The sequence below is a fragment of the Ornithorhynchus anatinus genome, chromosome 4, assembly GCF_004115215.2.
Source record: "Ornithorhynchus anatinus isolate Pmale09 chromosome 4, mOrnAna1.pri.v4, whole genome shotgun sequence".
NCBI lineage: Eukaryota > Metazoa > Chordata > Mammalia > Monotremata > Ornithorhynchidae > Ornithorhynchus > Ornithorhynchus anatinus.
In genome coordinates, this window is record NC_041731.1 from 51,912,843 (window position 1) to 51,933,188 (window position 20,346).

Here is a 20,346-nt window from a genome sequence, read left to right on the forward strand (position 1 = left end):
TTTAAGAATATCAATACACTCACAAGTGAGGATAGATTCTTGTTGCATCAGTAAGTTTGATCCACATTGGTTTTCAACTCTGCCTTCTTATTTCCTTGTCTTCACAGGGCTCTTGCTGTAGAACAAACCCCACTCTCAATTTCTGCAGACAGGCTGGTCTGCTTAACATGGCATTGTTAAGCTCTTACTATGTGTCAAGCAATGTGCTAAGCACTATGGCAGAATATAATCAGGCAAGAGACAGTCCTTGTCCCACATGGGGCTCACGATCTGAGGGAGGATAGGTATCGAATACCCATTTTAAAGATGAGATAACTGAGGCAGGTAACAAGCTAAGAGAATATAAGTGATTTGCCCAAGGTCCCACACCAGATATATGGCAGAGCTGGGATTAGGTCCCAGGTCCCCTGACTCCCAGGCCATTACCTTTCTACTAGGCCTTGCTGCTTCACATCTCTCTGCTTCAGTCATCCCTCAGCCTACCCTGCTACACTGTGGTGTTGACATCACGCTTTTTACCATGTCTTTTAAAATGTTTTTCTGCTTTTCTGATGGTCTGTCCCCTAACCTGTTAATGTAGGAATGTAGGCTGCCTCTTGAAGACAAATGTTTTAGTAGTGAAAATCCCAATGATTTGATGAAGTGGAGAGGGAGAGTTGAAACAATAAGAAAAAGAGCAACATACTTCCTTGAATCAGGGAGGGGAAAGACCTGGATTCTAATCACAACTCTACCATTCAACTGCTGTGTGACTTCAGGTAAGTCACTTCTCTGTGCCTCAGTTTCCTCAACTGTAAAACAGAATTCAATACCTGTTCTCCCCCTTACAAAGGCTGTGACCCCATGTGGGACAGTGTCAAACCTGATGAGCTTGCACTTCCCTGTCATTTAAACCAGTGCTTGACAAACAGAAAGAGCTTAACAAATACTATAATTACTAAATAGCATGATTATTTCCTCCAAGGATTTTGAATCAAATTATATATCAAAGTTTAGGAATTTCAGAATCTTAAACAATAATGGGACTATATGAATTAAAAGAACTAACATATGAATATGACCCAACTGATCCATGGATGGGCCTTTGCTGAATTTGTGAGAAGCAGCATGGCATAGTGGATAGAGTACAGGCCTGGGAATCAGAATGTCATGGGTTCTAATCCCAGCTCTGCCACTTGTCTACTGTGTGGACTTGGGAAAGTCACTTCACTTCTCAAGCCTCAGTAACCTCATCTGTAAAATGGGGATTTAAACTGCAAGCCCCATGTAGGACAGGGACTGTCTAACCCAATTTGCTTGTATTCACCCCAGCTCTTAATACAGTGCCTGGCACACAGTAAACGCTTAATAAATACAATTAATCTTCTCCTATGATCATCAAGGAAACACCTCTTCCAGCTCTGCTCTCCACCCTGAATCCATTTCTGCTACTTCCCTCCTTAGCTCAAACATGACATAGAACTGCTTCATATTCCATATTCTACAAGACTCTCTCTCTTTCACTTCTCCCTCAGTGAAAATCCTTGGTAACACTATAGGATTCTAGTTTCACTCTATTTACTTCCCCCAAGAGATTTGAGCTACAAGATTGTTCACCAGAATCTTTTATCTCAAGCCAGCCCATCACACTTTCCCATTCACTCAACTGGTTACAGGGTGTTGGTTTCTGAGAGAATTTAGAACTTGTCCTTCATGGTCAAGAAAAGTGATAGGTTAATCCCTGGCCAGTCTTCACCAATCAGAGACCACGATTGGTTTATGATGTCACTTGGGGAGTGGGAGTCTATCACTATTTGAAAAGTATTTGATCCACTGGTGCTGTTGCAAAGAGGTCAGGATGCCCATCTCCCCTGTGACTTTAGCTCTCTTCAATAAACTTTCGAAGGATTCCAACCAGGCTCCTCCTCCCCGGAGTATACCAAGTGAGTTAGAAGCTCTTTTGTGGGTTTTACAATCTATCACTCCATCTGCTGGCACCTATCATGACTGGTCTAAATTCATAAGCAGTATTATCATGTCTCTTGTGTTTCTCCTCAAAGTGTTTCTCCACCCCTCCACCATGGAAACTCCAGGTATTATGTTGCCCAGTTCTCTTACAGGTGACTTCAGGAACTGAAGGTTTTTGCATGGTCCATTGCCTCCACATCAAACAGAAACTCTTTACCATTGGCCTAAAGATACTAAATTAGCTCTCTCCCTCCTATCTTACCTTGCAAATCTCCTACTACAACCTAGTCTGCACACTTTGCTCCTCCAAACACCAACCTCTATACTTCAATCTTGTCTTTTTGCTACTGATCTTTTGCCCACATCTACCTCTCTCTGGCCTGGAACTACCTCCCCCTTGGTATATTCTCGGCCACCTTCAAAACCCTCCAAAACTCACATCCCTTCCAAAAGGGCTAGCCTGGCTAGTCCTCTTATTTACCCTGTTCAACCTCCCTTCTGCTTTTTATATGCACTTTGTGGGGCACCCCTTAAGTGCTTTGGTGTTCACCCCAACCCCACACAACTTATGTTCACATTCTTATACTATATTTCCCCTTCTGTAATTTATTTTAATGTCTGTGAACATAAGTTGTGTAATACATAAGTAGAGCTTACAGTCTGTGGGAAGACAGACACAGACATTAAAATAAATTACAAATGGGGAAATAGAGTATACGAATATGTCTGTCTCCCTGTAGAGTGTAAGTTCCTGTGGGCTGGGATCATGTCTACTGACTCTATTGTACTTTCCCAAGTGCTTCGAACAGTGCTGGGCACACAGTGCTCAATCAGTACCATCCATTGATTCAAAGATCCTTTTCTTGATCAGTACTATGATAAAAAAAGGACTGACTCTGAGAATTTTGACAACAAACCTTTCATATAAAAGGGAATCACTGCAATAGAAATGCAAGTAGCTCTCTGGTATTTCTCTGATGCCCTGCTGGTCCTCACAGTGTGGCTGAATCAGTCACAAGTTGCTAGGAAATTTAATCATTTATTTAGTGCTTACTCAGTGTGGAGCACTGTACTAAGTGCTAGGAAGCATACAATCACTTCTTTGTACCTCAATTACCTCATCTGTAAAATGAGGATTAAAACTGTGAGCCCCATGTGGAACATGGGCTGAATCCAACCTGATAAGCTTGTATCTATCCCAGCGCTTGCTACAGTGCCTGGAATATACAAAGTGCTCTACAAATACCTTTTTTCAATAGGTTTAGTGGACACATTTCCTGTCCACAATGAATTTACAATGTAGCAGAAGCTCCTGGTGCTAGGAACTGAGAGCTCTGAATCTGGACCACAATGGTGGTTCCTTTGCTCCCTTCATGCTCCCCACTCTTTTATGGTATCTGTTAAATACTTACTATGTGTTATAAGCCATGGGTAGATATAAGCTAATTAGGCCAGATAAAGTCCCTGTCACATATGGGGTTCACAGTCCTAAGTAGGAGGGAGACTAGGTATTGAAACCCCATTTTGAAGTTTAAGGCACAGTAAAGTGACTTGCCCAAGGTCACCCAGCAGGCAAGTGGCAGAACCTGGATTAGAACCCAGGTCCTTCTGACTCCCAGACCCGTGCTCTACCCACTAAGCCACGGTACTTGAAAAGTGCCCAGAGTTTTATGCATTCGGATTGGCTTATTTTAATCATCGTTGTGACTTGAAAAATTCATGCTAAAGGTGGGAAAGGTGATTCCTTGACCCTGTGGGAAGGAAATGTGTTTGATTATTGTTATATTGTATTCTTTGAAGGGCTTAGTACAGTGCTTTGCACATAGTAAATGCTCAATGAATGAATGAATGAATGAGCCTCTGTTTGCTCAGACTCCTGAAGGCTTGCAGGGAGAATGAGCAGAATTTCTGGGTAAAACATTATTTTCCACTAGAGGTCACACTGCACATTACTTACAGAGCAGCTGGCAGCCTGACACTAGGGAAGAAAGTAGGTGGTGGGGCCCTGCACACAAGTTGAACAGCTTGTTATGCATAAAAAGAGGCTGATTCTGTTCTCTCACTAAGCCAAGAACCCACTAAAATAAAATAAAAACTTACTTGATGATAATGAATAACCAAGACAGACACCCTTTTGGATGGTTCATCAACTCTTTCATGCCCCGAGCATATCAATTCATAAACTGCTTTGGAAATTGATCTCCTAGGGTCCAGAAAGAGTGAATGAATGTTCTGTAAGTACTTAACTCATGAGGAGAAAATGGGGAAAATCTGCCTGCACATAAATGTTTTGAGATATGCAGGAGAAAGGTGGGGTTTGGGGTCATGTCTGTCAACTCTATGGTACTCTCCCAAGTGCTTAATACAGTGTTCTATGCACAGTAAGCATTCAATAAATACCATTGCTTTATTAAGTGCATATATAAAAGATGAAGAAGAACAGACTTGCAAGTAAAGAGGAAAACGAGTTGAAGGCCACAGATCACAATCTCTCTCTTTCTTCCCCGCCCCACCCCCTCCCCCTAAAGTGTGGAATTCCATGTTGGGGCAGAGACTTTGTCCCATCTGATTATGTTTTATCTAGCACTGTGGATGACATTTAGTAAACACTTAAATACAATTGTTAGCACAAGCCAAATACTACTTCATCAGGTGTGCAAGAGTGTAGATAAGAAAAATGACAACCTTAATGTAGGTTAATGATTGTTGAGTTGCCTTGAGAAGCAACTTCACCTTGTGAAAAAAGCACAGGCCTGTGAGTCGAGATATCAGGGTCCTAATGCCAGTTCCAACACTTGTCTGCTTTGTGAAATTGAGCAAGTCACTCACTGTATTATTGCTTTGTTTCCTTATCTGTAAAATGGGGATAGTATACCTGTGCAAAACTTTATCAAGTCAAGCTTTTGTTTTAAAACATGCAGAGTGAAAACTTTGCAGCCTGCCTGGGACCAGGCAGGAAATGGCAACTTCCCTAACACAGTTTGACTTCAAAGTTTGCTCCAGGCAGGGTGATGCACCCATGGCAGAGTTTCCAGCATTGGCTGGGAATTCCATGTTTCATAACTTAAAATGTCCTCTAATCCCTGAAGAAATCAAGATCAGCTTTTTTGTTTAAATGTGTGTGGTGAAAACTGTAATCCAACTGGGTCCACACAGGGAACTAGCACAGTTGGTATTTAGAGCTTGTCCTGAACTGGCTGCAGTCTTGGTTTAACAAAGCACAAACTTCTTGTGCACCCCATAAAGAACACAGTTAATCCAGTAGTTTTTATTAAGTCCTTATTGTCTGCCGAGTAGTGTATTAAGTGCTAGATCAAGTGGATAAAGCATAGGACTGGGAATCAGGACCCGGGTTCTAATCCTTACTCTATCACTTGCCTGCTGTGTATCCTTGGGCAAGTCTATTAATTTCTCAGTGTCTGTTTCTTCATATATGAAATGGAGATTGACTGTGAGCCTTACATGGGACAGAAACTGTGTCCAACCTGATTAGCTTGTATTTATCCCAGTGCTTAGTTCAGTGCCTGAAACAAGTAAGAATTTAACTATTATTATTATTATGATGATGTAAAAAAGCAGAGTTGTTAGACACATTACCTGCACGTAAGGATCTTACATTGGCTCTTTTGCTATAAATAACTGTTTTTAATTTTTTTTAAATGTTCATAAAACTCACTGAGCTCCTCACCCTGACAAATTTTAAACCATTATCACCTCTACATACCAATTGTAAAGGCACTAATTTGCCAAAGGAATAAAAAGGAAGGTGAAGGGAAGAAAGTAGAGATGACTCCCTCTCCCCAAACACCCCAAAATCAATTTTGATTGCATGATGAGTCCATGCCTGGGTCTAAAGTGCAAATGTGATTATAGCGGTTGCAAGTAAATCAGTGCGTGGCAAGTAAAAAAGTGCCAGAGTGCTATTTGGGGGAATAAAATCTGAGAGTTGCAGAGATATGACTAGGGAAGTTATGTCCTAGAGAAACTGTGATTTCAAAAGGGCTTTGAAAACTTGGAGAGTGTGGTCTGACCAATATGAAGAGAAAAGGAATTTCAGGAAGAGAAGAAACTGAACAAAGGTCAGACGTGGAAGAGACAAATCATGGCTAGGAAGCTATTTGGTCAGAATGAAGACTGTAGGCTGAGGTGGAATGAAAAAAGACTGGGTTAGTAGCAGGGAGACAGCTGAATGAATACCTTAAAGCCACACAGTGGTCAGGGATTCTATTGGATATGAAGAGGAATGGGCAATAATTGAGGACTTTTAAGGAGGGAGATTTATATAATTATGTTTTAGCAAAAATGAGTATAAATTAGGGGGGGAGAGATGGAACCAGAATGATGTGGTTGAGGCTGGTTCAATATTTACATTGGGATATGGCCAGTACTTATACTTGTATGGTGGCTATTTGAATGGAAAGAACAGGTCAATATACCCTAAAAATGTTTTGGAAGAAAATACAATAGAATTTAGCTATAGACTGAGTATGAGAGTTGAGGATAATGCCAAGGATTCATATTTTAAAGACAGGAAGGATGGAGGTATTTTCAACTGTGGTGGGAAAGTTAAATGGAGGGGACTCATTTATTTATGTATTTGTTACTATGGAACTCTAGCACTTACACTATTATTATTCTGAGTTTAGTTTTGGACATATTGCCCTAGAGGTGTTGGCATAGACATGTAGAGATTTCCTGGAGGCAAGAGGTGATGCAGGATTTTAGTAGGGGTGTGAGTTTGGGGGTAGCAAAGCAGACTTGCCTCATCTGTGTGCTTCTCCTTTAGACTGTAAGAGGGCAGGGATCCTGTTTACCAGTTCTACTGTATTCTATGCACCTAGTACAGTACTCTGTACACAATAAGCATTCAATGCATACCGTTTACTTGTTTTACCACCAGTTTTTCACCAGCTCCCTTGATTTTATGCCCTTGAGAGTTTATCCAATTCAGAACAGTAGGAGGAAGCATGAAATTTAACCAATCTCTTGCTTCCTGAAACCAGTCACTCAGGGAGTTAGATCCAGGGGTGTTAGAACTAACTCTTCAGGAAGGAAACACTATTCAAAAGGGATGGATAACGAAACTTTTTTGGCACCACATCTCCTGTAGGTTTTCTTTTGTGGCTGTTTTTTTAATGTAATTAAAGGCTTACTGCTGTTGACCTCCAATTAGAAACTTTTTACGGGAAAAAAGATGTTCAAAGATTTGGTCCAGACTTCAGTAATAAGGAAGCCAAGATTGCCAAGATTTTCGAAGTAAGAGGAACAAGGGGCAGAGAAATGCACTGTAGCTGCAGCTTAACATTTATTAAACACTTAAAATTTTCTATAGAGAGTTCAGGATCTAGAGCTAGAAACAGTCATGGCCTAATCAGCCAATGAATGGTATTGACTGAGTGTCTACTATGTGCAGAGCACTGTACTATGTGCTTGGAAGAGTATATACACCACAGTTGGTAGACACATTCCCTGTGCACAAGAAGCTTACAGTCTAGAGACTTATCATCTAAAAAGCCCTTTATCTGGTGAGACTTTAAAATTTTGGGGAAGAAGAGAGTTAGAAACTTAGAGGATAACTACACCTTCACCACAAATCTATATTGGGATTCCAGTTTCTCTGGAAGTGAGTTCTGGTCTGTCCAGGACAGATTTTGGATTTGATGTGGATCTTTGGACCCCATTCTAGTTTGGACCTATGAATGTGGGGCAGGATTTATATTCCAAAGTGTGGGTGACTTCATGCTGGGTGGTTATCTGCTAGGATGCAGATTCTTGAGGACATCTAAAGTTTACCTCACCTCATTGCCCTATGAAGCAATGAAATTATTTCCCCATATCCAACCAATGATAATATCTCTTTCAAATTCATTGACTTGTTTTTACCATAATTGAAAAATGGTTGCAATTAAACTGTACTTACACACTTGGCGAAAATGGCTCCAGAAAATTGCTCACATTTTTTATTTATTCTTCCTAGAGTTGAAATGTTCTAAGCAGATTAATTATGATCAGTTGGATGCATTATGCCACATTAAAGGACTACGAGCCATGTAAGTAACAGTAATAGATTTACTTTATTCTTTAGCTCTGATGAATGTGAATAGGAATATTTAGGGGCAGAATGCAAAAGTAAAACAATTGCAGACATTCATGGATACTGAATCACCACAGAAAAAGTACTGGAAAATGTAAGCCTAGTTATTTCTCCAGAATGAATAGGACAGGATAGAGAGACCACAGGAAACCTATTAACATAGAATAAATATGAGTCTGGCACATTCCTAGGTGAAGAAGTAAAGTGTGGAAGAGATACCTTTAAAGAATTGTTAAAGGATTCAACCTTTCCTAGAATAAATCTATAGCAATATACCAATAGACTAATGAAATATCTAAAGGTGCTAAAAGTAGGCTTCTTTGAAATACATCCTAGGAAATATAATGTTTGATAGAAATTTGAGATACAAAGTTCTTGGAAATTTATCCAAGAGTCACTTTTCATTAGGGGCCAGGCATTACTTTGCCCAGATTGAATGTGAGATGTAAGGAATGTTCTAGTCGTCCTAGGATTGGCAGCAAAAATCCTTTGCTTTTTCTCTCTCCCTATTCCCCCTACTGCTTCCCCTTCCACTTTTCACCTTTCCAGTCAGTGGTATTTACTGTGTGCACACAATTACTGTGTGCAGAGCACTGTTCTACATGTTTGGGAGAGCTCAATACAACAGTTAATACCAAGGAGTTTGTAATCTAGAAGGGGAAATCCCCTTCCTTAATTTCTCCCCCCACCCCATCTCTCTCTCTCTCAAATCTTGGTCCCTGGAGCTGGCAGTTCATCAAATTTAGAGCACAGTTTCCCAACTCTTTAAAAAAAAAAAAAAAAAGTATATTTTTTGTTCTTGTAACTTTTACAAATTTTTCATATTGAAATACACTTGTATTTTATATTCTTTTTTGTGGCACACCTTCTAAATGTCTTCCCACACTGAGAGCATGAGCAAGTTTGTCTCTTCCCCCAGAAGAAAACAAGTGTCTACTCTTCCCCTTAGAATAAAGAGGATGATTGATTAGGGCTCTTAAATGATCCAGGATTTGACCCTGTTTTTATTACATTTATTACATTTTATTTTTGATGTTGCATTTTCTCTATAGATTGAAACTGTCTTGAGTCTATAAGCTCATTGTGAGCAGGGAAGGTGTCTGTTATATTGTACTTTCCCAAGTGCTTAATACAGTGCTTTTCACACAGTAAGAACTCAATAAATATGATTGAATGTTAGGTAATTTGGATTACATTTCTAGGACCTGCACATGTTGAAGCTGCTGGAAAGGAGAAAAATTCAAATTAGAATCACAGCAAGCAAGGATTTAGGTGAATCTGGCTTCTAGCCTCTATGCTTTTGGGAGACTGTATAACAAATGAGACTATTTTTTTATGATCTCAGTTTCAGGTAGAAAGAAATTTTCCCTTGACTATGCTGGTGAGAAAGAAGTTAGGTCAGCTGATTTACATGGAGTGGTTTACAATATGACTTGGAGAGCTAATCATTTATTATCATCATTAAAAAGGAGAAGCTCATTTTATTTTCTAGCTATTGCAATTTTCCTACTGGGCCAAATGCTTCAGGGATTCATTTGGGAATATTTTCCAGGTTTTCTGAGATTGCAAAACCACTTTATTCATATCCAGTTAAGTTAGGCTTTAGTTTCTAAGAGTGAAGGAGATTTTGCCCTGTTTATTTTCTGATAAACAGACTCTGCCCTCTGTAGAATTTTAAATAGTGCTAATGGGAAAATCTACAAAAATACTAAGCAGAATCTGGGCTAGGGCCCTGAGTCTCCAAACTCATTCTCTAGGGCACAAAATTAGAACCAAGAAACCCTAAAGATTTTTCTTAAGTAGAATGAATTATAAAAGCCAAAAGATGAACTTGGAAAAGCAGTTATGAAACTTTTTTAAAAAGAGGGACTTTTGAGTGGGATTCAAGGATGTTTCTCCACCAGGTATATTTGTCGGTCACAGCTGCTCGCAATCTTGACTCCACAGCTGCTCACAATCTTGACTCCACAGCCCTATGACCTTCAGGAGGAAGAAGGTTCTCTGAGTTGCAGGAGGCATTTATTTAAATTAATGGTGCTCAGGTCACATTGAGAAGAGAGCTTTCCTATTCACCCTCTTTGTTCTCCTCCCAAGATAATTACATTTGACTTGGCTGGCAGTTCATTAAGCGTTCTGTAGCCACATATTTCCATTTGATCACAGCAGGAGTTAGTCGACATTCAAGCTGATTTTCTGATTTGGTGATTGCATATTAAAAATAGAGTGGGGGGGGGTGGTTTCCAGAGTTCAAATCTGAGCAAAAGTCATTTGAATTATCATCTTCTCCCAAGTGATTCTGTAAATGGTAGTTCTGTGCTTCTCAGTACCCTGCATTTTGTGGAAAAATAATGCAAGTGATTTTTCCATGATACCCACAAACCATGAGTGGTGGCTAGATGGATCATATTTCTGCACTGAACATTGTTTTAAGCTCTTGAGAGAGTACATGAGTTGGTAGACATGTACCCGGCCCACAAGGAGCTTAATGTTAGATATCTCCTTTAATTTCTTCCTATCTGTAACATTTTAATGGCTGTCTCCCCACATTCAATTTTAAACTACTTAAGGACAGGAATCAGTGGTATTTATTGAACTCCTTGTGCAATAAATCATATTTATGGAGCCCTTACTGTATGTAGAACACTGTAGTAAGTGCTTGGGAGAGTACACTATAACAATAAAAGTCAGTAGACACATTCCCTGCCCACACTGAGCTTGCAGTCTGGAGGGGGAACTAGACAATATAAATAAATTATGAATATGTACAAAAGTGTTGTGGGGCTGAGAGAAGGGTGAATAATAGGAGCAAATCAGGGTGATGAAGAAGGAAATGGGAGAAGAGGAAATAAGGGTTTGGTCAAGGAAAGCCTTGTGGAGGACATGTGCCTTTAAATAAGGCTTTGAAGGTACTAATAATAATTGTGGTATTTCATTCAATCATTTATTGAGAGCTTACTGTGTGCAGAGCACTGTATTAAGCACTTAGAGTACAGTACAACAATAAACAGTCACATTCCCTGCCCACAATGAGCTTACAGTCTAGAGGGGTATTTAAGTGCTTACTAGGTGCAAGGCACTGTTCTAAGCACTGGGGTCAATAAAAAGCAAATCAAGTTGGACACAGTCTCTGTCCCACATGGGCTCTTTCTTAACCCCCATTTTACAGGTGAGGTAACTGAAGCCCAGAGTAGTTAAATGATTTGCCCAATGTTACACAGGCAAGTGGCAGAGCTGGGATCAGAATCCAGGTCCTTTTGACTCCCAGACCTGTGCTCTTCCACTAGGCCATGCTGCTTCTCTAAAGGTGGGGAGAGCATAGTGCAGAACACTATACTGAGCACTTAGGAGATACAATACAGTTGCTAGAAACAATGCCTGCCCTCAAGAGGCTGACTGTGTAGTAATTCTTTAGTGTCAAACTCTTAATATAGCAATGTGGCCTAGTGGAAAGGGCATGACCCTTGGTTTCAGAATTATGGGTTCTGATCCTGGCTCTGCCACTTGCCTGCTGTGTGATCTTGGGCAAACACTTAACTTCTCTGGGTCTTTCCTCATCTGTAAAATAGTGCTTTAAATACCTCTTCTCCCTCCTACTTAGGCTGTGAGCCCAAGCTATGATGGGTCTTTTTCTGATTTGACCTATCTTACATTTACCTCAGAGCCTAATATAGTGCTTGAGGCTCAGTTAAGTACTTAACAAATACCACAACTATTATTATTAGTGTCCATTGCCTACAGATACTCAAAAATATTTATTGCTGCATAATATGATCAGTGGATTCTCTTATTCAGACTTTCATGCATCTGTTAACTTGTTTTGACAGGGGGAATATGGTGTTAATTTTTAACTGATGCTCGACCTCATTTAGCACAAATAGATCATGCAGTGCAATAATTTTTTGCCCCATGTTTTGGTTTTTCTAACCAATCTGGGCAGAGAAATGCCCCATGACAACCAACTTACCCTGTTTTGATGAATTTCTCTAAAATGAGAGGCACCAGGTTGTATTGGAAAGAATACAGATTTGGGAATCAGAGGACCTGGGTTCTAATATTGACTCTACCACTTACCTGCTATATGATCTTGGGCAAATCACTTAACTTTTCTGTGCCTCAGGTTCCTCAACTGTAAATCCTACCCTTTCCTAAGCACCAGGTGGGACAGGGACTGTGTCCAACCTGATTAATTTGCATCTACCCCAGCTCCTAGAACAGTGCTTGACACACAGTAAGCACTTAAATAGCATAGTAATAATAAAAACCTCATAGAATTGGCCTTTTCTCAATATAATGATGATGATAATATTCGTTATGCACTTAGTTTGTGCCAAGCACTGAATTAACAGCTGGAGTAGATATAAGATCATCAGGTCTGACGTGGGTCTAATAGTTTAAATGAGGTAGAACAGGTATGGAATCCCAATTTTGCTGATGAGGGACTGAGGCACAGAGAGATGGTGACTTGCCCAAGGTCACATAGCAGTTAAGTGGCTGAGCCAGGATGGAAACACAGGTCATCTAACTCCCTGGCCTGGGCTCTTTCCACTGGACTACACTGCTTCTTACTCTCCATTATTGGGGTCTGATGATGATAGTTAAAGCATTACCAAGCATTTACCAATTTTTCTAGGCAAACTTTAGAGGTATGAGACATGAGTCCACTTACTTGAAAGGCAGTGCTAGCAAGGTGATGCCCTAGATGTTTTCAGCACCTTTCTCTGTGAGCTAGTGTTGGGAAATCTGGTTATTCTAAATACTGTAATGCCACCTTGATTTTGACTAGGCAAAATTTAGACAACTGCTATGTGACTGTTCCCTTCAATACCATAAAGGGTTCTGATTTTCAACAAAGCAGGCTTCTCAAAAGTGAAGCAACCAATAACCTGCATCCAGTCCTTGTATAAGACTTTATTTTGAGTATTCAGCTCTCACTAGAATGAATGCAGGAGTCTTTGTCAGGTTGGTGACTGGCTCTTCATCAATGGAATGGGACACTATCTTCTCACAGATGGCATTTTGATGCCAAAAATAATACAGAATGTTGAGGTGATAGATGCTGTCCTGTGGGGTTCTATTTAAGATGATAGTTGTGGAATGTATTAAGCACCTACTGTGTCAAACCTTGTACTAAGTGCTAAACTAGATACAAAATAGCCAGTTTGGACTTAGTCCCTCTTCCTCATGGGGCTCACAAAGTCTGTGGGAAGGAGAACAGGTATTGAATTCCCACTTTCCAGATGAAGAAACTGAGGCACAGAGAAATTAAGTGACCAGCTCAAGGTGCCACAGTATGCAAGTGGCAGATTGGGATTAGAACTCAATCTTGAACTTGCAGGGCTATGCTCTTTTCAGTAGGCCTTGCTGATTTGATTGGTAAGATTTGTATCTATGTATTAATGTAGCGCCTATGATCAATGAGTAACCAAAAATCCCTTCCACATTAAGGAAGTGTAAACATTCCTTATTGTGCTGTAGCACTTACTCTTCATAGGGCTTGGTTTCTTCCTCTTTTTGTGGTGGTGTATTAAAACCTCTGCACTAAGCCCTTCAACCTTACTACATCATTCATAATCCTGTCCTGCTGTCTTCCCCCATATTAAGTGTGCATGTAATGACATTGTAAGCTCTTTGAGGCAGGGATAGTGTCTACCAACTCTGTTATATTATACTCTCCCAAATGCTCAGTACAGTACACAGTTAGTGCTCAACACTGGTGGATAGAGCTGCCAATCACTTCAATCACATTGTTTGAGTGCTTACTGTGTACAGAGCACTGTGCTAAGTGCTAGGGAGAGTACAGTATAACAGGGCTGGTAGATATGTTCCTGGCCCACAACAAGCTTGTAGTCTGGGGGAAAACAGACAGTAAAAATAAATTACAAATATATACACATGTGCTATGGGATTCATGGAGAGTATGAAGGGTGGAAATCCTAATTCAAGGGCTATATGAAGGGAGTGAAAGAAGATGAAAATGAGGGTTAGTTGGGAAAAGACTCTTGAAGGAGCTATGTTTTTAATAAATCTTTGAAGGTGGGGAGAGTGAACGTTTGGCCTGGAACTCCCTTTCTTTTCATATCTGAAAGAGGCAAGACAAGGGAGGAGGATCAGTGGCAGGATAGATGAGATTGCCAACCTACTCCCTCTATCTCAGTGGAGGAGCAAAGTGTGCAGATTGGGTTGTAGCAGAAAATTAGGGAGGTACAGTAGGAAAGGGCAAGGTGATTGAGTGCTTTAAAGCATATGGTTCCTGTTTGAGTATGTGGATGATAATGTAATATGGGTGTCTGTTGTCAGTGCAGTCCTCCCGGCACTTTAGAAGGCTGGGTCCACTACTATTAGTCCATAGACTGTTTGGTCTGAAGTTTGGTACCACATTGTTATGCTCTTAGAAAAAATGCTGCCTCATTAATTCCACCTTTTTATTTGTCCTCTGTTTAGCTTGGTGCCTAAGGTGTTCCTCATTTTTGTAAAATTTGGATATTCAGTAGTGTTTGAATTACTGGTGGTATTCTGGGTGAAATATGTGTAGAGTAATAATAATAATAATGTTGGTATTTGTTAAGCGCTTACTATGTGCCGAGCACTGTTCTAAGCGCTGGGGTAGACATAGGGGAATCAGGTTGTCCCACATGGGGGCTCACAGTCTTAATCCCCATTTTACAGATGAGGTAACTGAGGCCCAGAGAAGTTAAGTGACTTGCCCACAGTCACACAGCTGACAAGTGGCAGAGTCTGGATTTGAACTCATGACCTCTGACTCCAAAGCCCATGCTCTTTCCACTGAGCCATGCTGCTTCTCTAAGTAATAGAGGTCAACATTTATCAACATGTCAGAAGAAAGATCTTAATTTCTAAAGCTTAGTGGTTTTTTTTTCTGTTGAAGAATGAGTTGTAAATAGAACTTCGCAACTTATTTGAAAATGGAAAATTCTCAAACCACAAGATCTCCTAAGATTGTTAAAAAATGGTGAACCCTAAGAGAGATAGGAGGATGGTTTATGAACACTGAAAAAGGCCCTGCTGATTCTGTGATGGCTCCCAGTGTCAGAACTAAAGCGGTCAGGTAGACTGAAGAGAACGAGATGATGCAGAATGAGGGTCTGATTGACCTACTAATACCACAACCTTCTCTTCTAGGTCAAGGGCATTTTAGAAATGCATTTCTAAGTAATCACAGGGCAATTTTCTTCAAGGCAGATCATAATAAAAGGGTGAAATCCAGTTATGAGTATATTTAGAGGTCTGAGAAATTAGCTTAATTCACATGAAATTGCACCTGCTCCCCTTTTAATGTGGAAGAGAAAGATTTGCAGCTCCTGACATTTTCACCAGATAAAATGGAAATTTGTAAATGTATGAGTATTGCCATGACCAGTAAGTCCAGGAGGGGACACAATCTATATACTCTATAATGAAACAGAAATGACTCTCTGACCTGGTTCTCTATTGCCAGTTTTACAACTTCAATTAGCTAGGTGGAAAAAACGAAGCCCTCATTCATTTGAGCTTGAATTCATAGGGGCCCTATATCAAATCTGACTGGTTCTTTGACTCCTTTGATGACCTCAAAAGGGAGAGGGTCTGGGGAAGAAATGAAAAGTATGGAAAAGCCCCTTCCCTTTGCCTTCCCTTCATTTTCTCAGGTTGTTGGACTGGCTTTCATTGTTCTGGGGATCCTGTCAGGCATGAAGGAGAGAATTCTGTAGTTTATCATTTTCACACCCACTTTATATTTGAAAAATTGTACCCTGAATGAAGTAGGAGAGGAATGATCCTTTGGATTTCTGGCACAGGTTAAAAAAAAAAATCCAGCAGTTTTTAATTACCTAAATATCTAAAACAATGGATTCTGTATGGTCCGTGAGAGGAAGACCCAATTAAGACAATGGCTCTAAAATTCATCACTCAATATTTCCCACACACCAACTCCTTGCAAATCTATCCTATTCCTTAGAGATAGATCTTTTGACCCTCAAGCAATTTTCTCAAGATATCATGCCCCATTTAGCCTCCATACCCATATTACCTTCCTTTGATGACCAAATTTCCAACTTCAACACCACTCTCTCTACTGAACTCCTCTCTCTCACTCCCCTATACCTTCATCAATCTCATATAACTAACCCACAGTCCTGGATCCCCTCCACAGTCCTCTTCCTTCATTCCCTATGAAAGAGCTGCAGAGCGCTGCTGGTGGAAATCTAGATATCAGCCTCACTTCATCCAGATCGAGTTCATCTTTGCATGCTTTAACTCTGTTCTCTCCTCTAATAATAATGGCATTTGTTAAGCACTTACTATGTGCAAAGCACTATTCTAAGTGCTAGGGTAGATACAAGGTAATCAGAGTGCCCCATATAGGGTGCTCAAACTTCATCCCCATTTTACGGATGAGGGAACTGAGGCCCAGAATGACTTACCCAGAGTCACACAGCTGACAAGTGGCAGAAGGGGGATTAGAACCTACTGCCCGACAAAATTATTTCTTCATCCTTATTGCCACCCATGCCCATTGACCTTCCACTACTTTCTGCATCACCCTGATTTACTTCCTTTATTCACCCCTCCCAGCCCCATTGCACTTACGTAAATATCCATAATTTATTAATGTTGTCTGTCTTCCCCTCTAGAGTATAAGCTTGTGGTGGATAGGGAATGTGTCTCTTGTTGTATTTTACTCTCCTAAGAGCTTAGTATCGTGCTCTGCACACAGTAAGTTCTCAGTAGCGTGGCTCAGTGGAAAGAGCCTGGGCTTGAGAGTCAGAGGTCATGAGTTTGAATCCCTGCTCTGCCACTTGTTAGCTGTGTGACTGTGGGCAAGTCACTTAATTTCTCTGTGCCTCAGTTACCGCATCTGTAAAATGGGGATTAACTGTGAGCCTCACGTGGGACAACCTGATTACCCTGTATCTACCCCAGTACTTAGAACAGTGCTCTGCACACAGTAAGCTCTTAACAAATACCAACATTATTATTATTATTATAAATATGGTTGATCATGGAGTCACTATAATTGATGGGAGAGATAGGTGGATCCCAAAGTGGAAGTACTATGTAAAGGTCAATGAGTCAGATCCTCCACAAGGTCCGTGATAGTCCAGGGGTGGATGGCTTATAGAACAAGAGGTGCCTTGTCGGAAAGAACCAGATGTTGGGGGAGGGATACCGTTAAGGCTCTGAAAGGGGATTCGGGGGGAAGGCTAGAAAAACAGGCAGACCCGGTAGTGATGGAGTTGTGGTCCACATGAGACTTGGCTGGAGAAAAAGGAAAAAGGCTATTTGTTTTCAAGTTTTGTTGTCCTCAAAAACAGAAAAGGAGAATTTTTCCCAGTATTCAATGATATTTTCATGATCAGTTTCAGGGGGACTTGCAGCAAGATACCAGCTCTGAGATAGCTCCGTTAACCTGAGTCTAAATATGTAGAATCCATGAATTCTGTCCTGCTAAGCAGAGCCCATTTAATTCTTTAAAGTGGTGCTGTGATAGCTGGCCCTTAGGATCCCAGAAAGAGTTGATGTGGTTTCTTGATTGCCAAATAAGCAACAGGGTGGAAAGCACTTTGATTATTTTGGGAACTTTATGTTGTATGGCCCTGACAATTAGATTCTCCATGACTTACCAGTGTTCCATATAATAACATTCTATTGAGATTGCTGGGCTTTTAGACTGAACACATAATGCTGGCACTACCAGTCTTCTTTGGCCTAGAGTTACTAAGGGTACCCTTTACTAATAATGATTTTTCCAGAGTAAAATGTGTTTATACTACTTTTGATCTCCATCATTTATTATCCTAAGCCTTACACCATTCATATGTTAGGCTGCTCAGTGACTCCAGATTTTCCTGTTCTTCACAGGAAGATGGAAATGATGATTATGTGATGTGGATTTGAGCTTTAAGATGACTGTCTTATATACCCATTATTTCTTTTAGAAAGAATGTGTACTCCACCAAAGAGGCTCACCAAAACTTTATGGAACTTTATCCTAAAATATTCTACAAGGAAAAAGTGGTGCTGCCCAAAATTTGTGTATCAGAGGCAAAAAGGTAATTGATGTGTTTGTATAATACGGAGCAGGGGAGAGAGAAAATGAATGTTGTATGTGAAAAACGTAGAAACAAAGCAGCTAAAGATATTATCAGGTCAAGTCCCATGCTGTATTCTGGTGAGCAGCTGTAGAAGACAAAGATTAGTAGCTAGTGGTAAATTCATTTTCTGCTTGAACAGAAACATCTGTTCTTTGTTGAGAAGCACATTTGTCCAAAGTTTTGCAAAAGGATTGGTCTGCTTACACAGTGTTGTGGTATATGTATATGGAAAAAGGTTATTAAAGCAATATGAGCAGTCTGCTCTCCCCTCAACACCAAGAAGACAAGAATTACCTATATTTGTTCTGGGAGGGCTGTTTTGAAAATGTATAATTGTATCAGGGAATGAATCACAGCCTACTGGGTCCAGGAGGGATTTTGAAATGTCTTCCTATCTGTCCCTCAATACCTTCTCTAATAACTAATAATTGTGGAATTTGTTAAGCACTTACTATGTGCAAGGAACTGTACTAAGCACTGGGGTGGATACAAGCAATTTGGGGTGGACACAGTCCCTGTCCCACATGGGGCTCACAGTCTCAATCCCCATTTTACAGATGAGGTACCAGGAACAGAGAAGTGAAGTGATTTACCCAAGGTCACACAGCAGAGAAGTAGAGGTACTGGGATTAGAATACATGACCTGTCTCCCAGGACAGTGCTCTATTCACTACAGCAAGCAGCTTCTCATACACCATGCTGCTTCTCTCTTTGCTTTCCCTCTGAACCAGACAAGGAGACAGAGACTTTGGCTATCAGAAATCTTGCAGTGATTTTTTAAACCAGAGGGTTCAAATATCAAAATCTATTCAGAAGTCCTAATATTCCCGGTTAGGACTATGTTCCTGGAACTATAACCCTCACCCCTGTCTGTCTCTGAGCACTTAAGCGTGATTGTTTCCTCTGACACCGTGAGGCACCATATCCCAACAGGTTGGCATTTTCGGCAGGATGTTTCACAATTCCCCAGCAACATCCTAGCCAAATGTGGAGTGAAAACACACGTTCTGGCAGCACCAAAAGTAGTCGTGTAAATGATCTTTACACAGAGAACTGAAATAGACATTCACGCCCTCATACATCCTGCTCTACCTACAATCATTCCATTCCATCCGCAAGTGTTTCTTTTTAAAATCAGATTTCCAGGCAGGATCTGCAGGCCTTTTCCTGGCCCCTTTGTACCCATCTAACTTTTACCCGACTACAAGTGAACACAGCTGTACTGTTTGAAGGGGAACTATTCCATCAGTCCAAGCTCTGCTGAGCATGTGGGCACAGTGGAAAAAGCATAGCTCTGGGAATCAGCATGCCTGGATTCTAATTCTGATACTTCCTGCAGTTGGCTAATATGGGTAAAAATGGCACATGCATTTGTGCTGCCCCCTGATCTGCCTAGTGACTCTTTGAACTCTGTGCCCTAGTGAGGATGGAACTGGCAGTGATGACAGTGTAAGTGACCCTGTGCAAGACACTATTGTTATAATCAATTCCTCTGTGCAGGTTCTCTGTTTTCCATTATCTTTATGGGGGCACTAGCCCAGATGTCACAGCCCAATGATGCATGGTTGGGAAATGGTGTGGGTGAAGATACCTATTGTCACTTGCAGTTTAACTGGGATAAATCGATCAACTGTATTAAGTATCTGAGAGAATAGCACTTAGGAACTAGTCAGGGGATGCATTAGGTGGGTGTTAGCCACAGAGTCTGCCCTATTAGAGAGGGAATCAGTCATTGATATTTACTGAGCACTTACTATGTGCAGAGGACTGTACTAAGTTCTTGGGAGAGTTCAGTGCAACAGAATTTATAGGCATGGTCCCTACCCACAATGAACTTGTTATCTAGAGGGGGAGACACGCTTTAATATAAATAAAAATAAAATCAGAGGATGTGTTTGAGTTAAGGTGGTGAAGGGTTGCCCGTTGCTGCTCCTGACAGACCATTGCTATCTGTGCATATGTACATAGCTGTGATTTATTTACTTATATTTATGTCTGTCTCCCCTCTAGACTGTAAGCTAGTTGTAGGTAGCGAATGTCTGTTTATTGCTATACTGTATTCTCCCAAGTGCTTAGTACAGTGTTTTGCACATAGTAAGCACTCGAATATGACTGGGGAAACAGCTATGAATGATGGAACAACATGGAGAGAAAGAGGGAGTGAGATGGAATGTAGGCCTACCTACACATCCCACTGCACAAATGCTTCCA

The 20,346-nt window shown here is 40.7% G+C and overlaps 1 protein-coding gene across 2 annotated transcripts in view; it reads left to right on the forward strand.

The window, feature by feature from the left end:
* Nucleotides 1–1,808: 1,808 nt before the first annotated feature.
* Nucleotides 1,809–20,346, forward strand: part of CNBD1 (cyclic nucleotide binding domain containing 1) — a 363,365-nt gene continuing 344,827 nt past the window's right edge. The window contains exons 1-3 of one of the 2 annotated variants that reach the window (XM_029062265.2): nt 1,809–1,922; nt 7,925–7,997; nt 17,980–18,093. In XM_029062265.2, coding sequence (XP_028918098.1) covers nt 1,838–1,922; nt 7,925–7,997; nt 17,980–18,093 — 272 coding nt within the window. In that variant the 5' untranslated portion in view covers nt 1,809–1,837. The remainder of the gene's footprint in view (nt 1,923–7,924; nt 7,998–17,979; nt 18,094–20,346) is intronic. The other variant, XM_039911805.1, reaches the window with a different exon arrangement.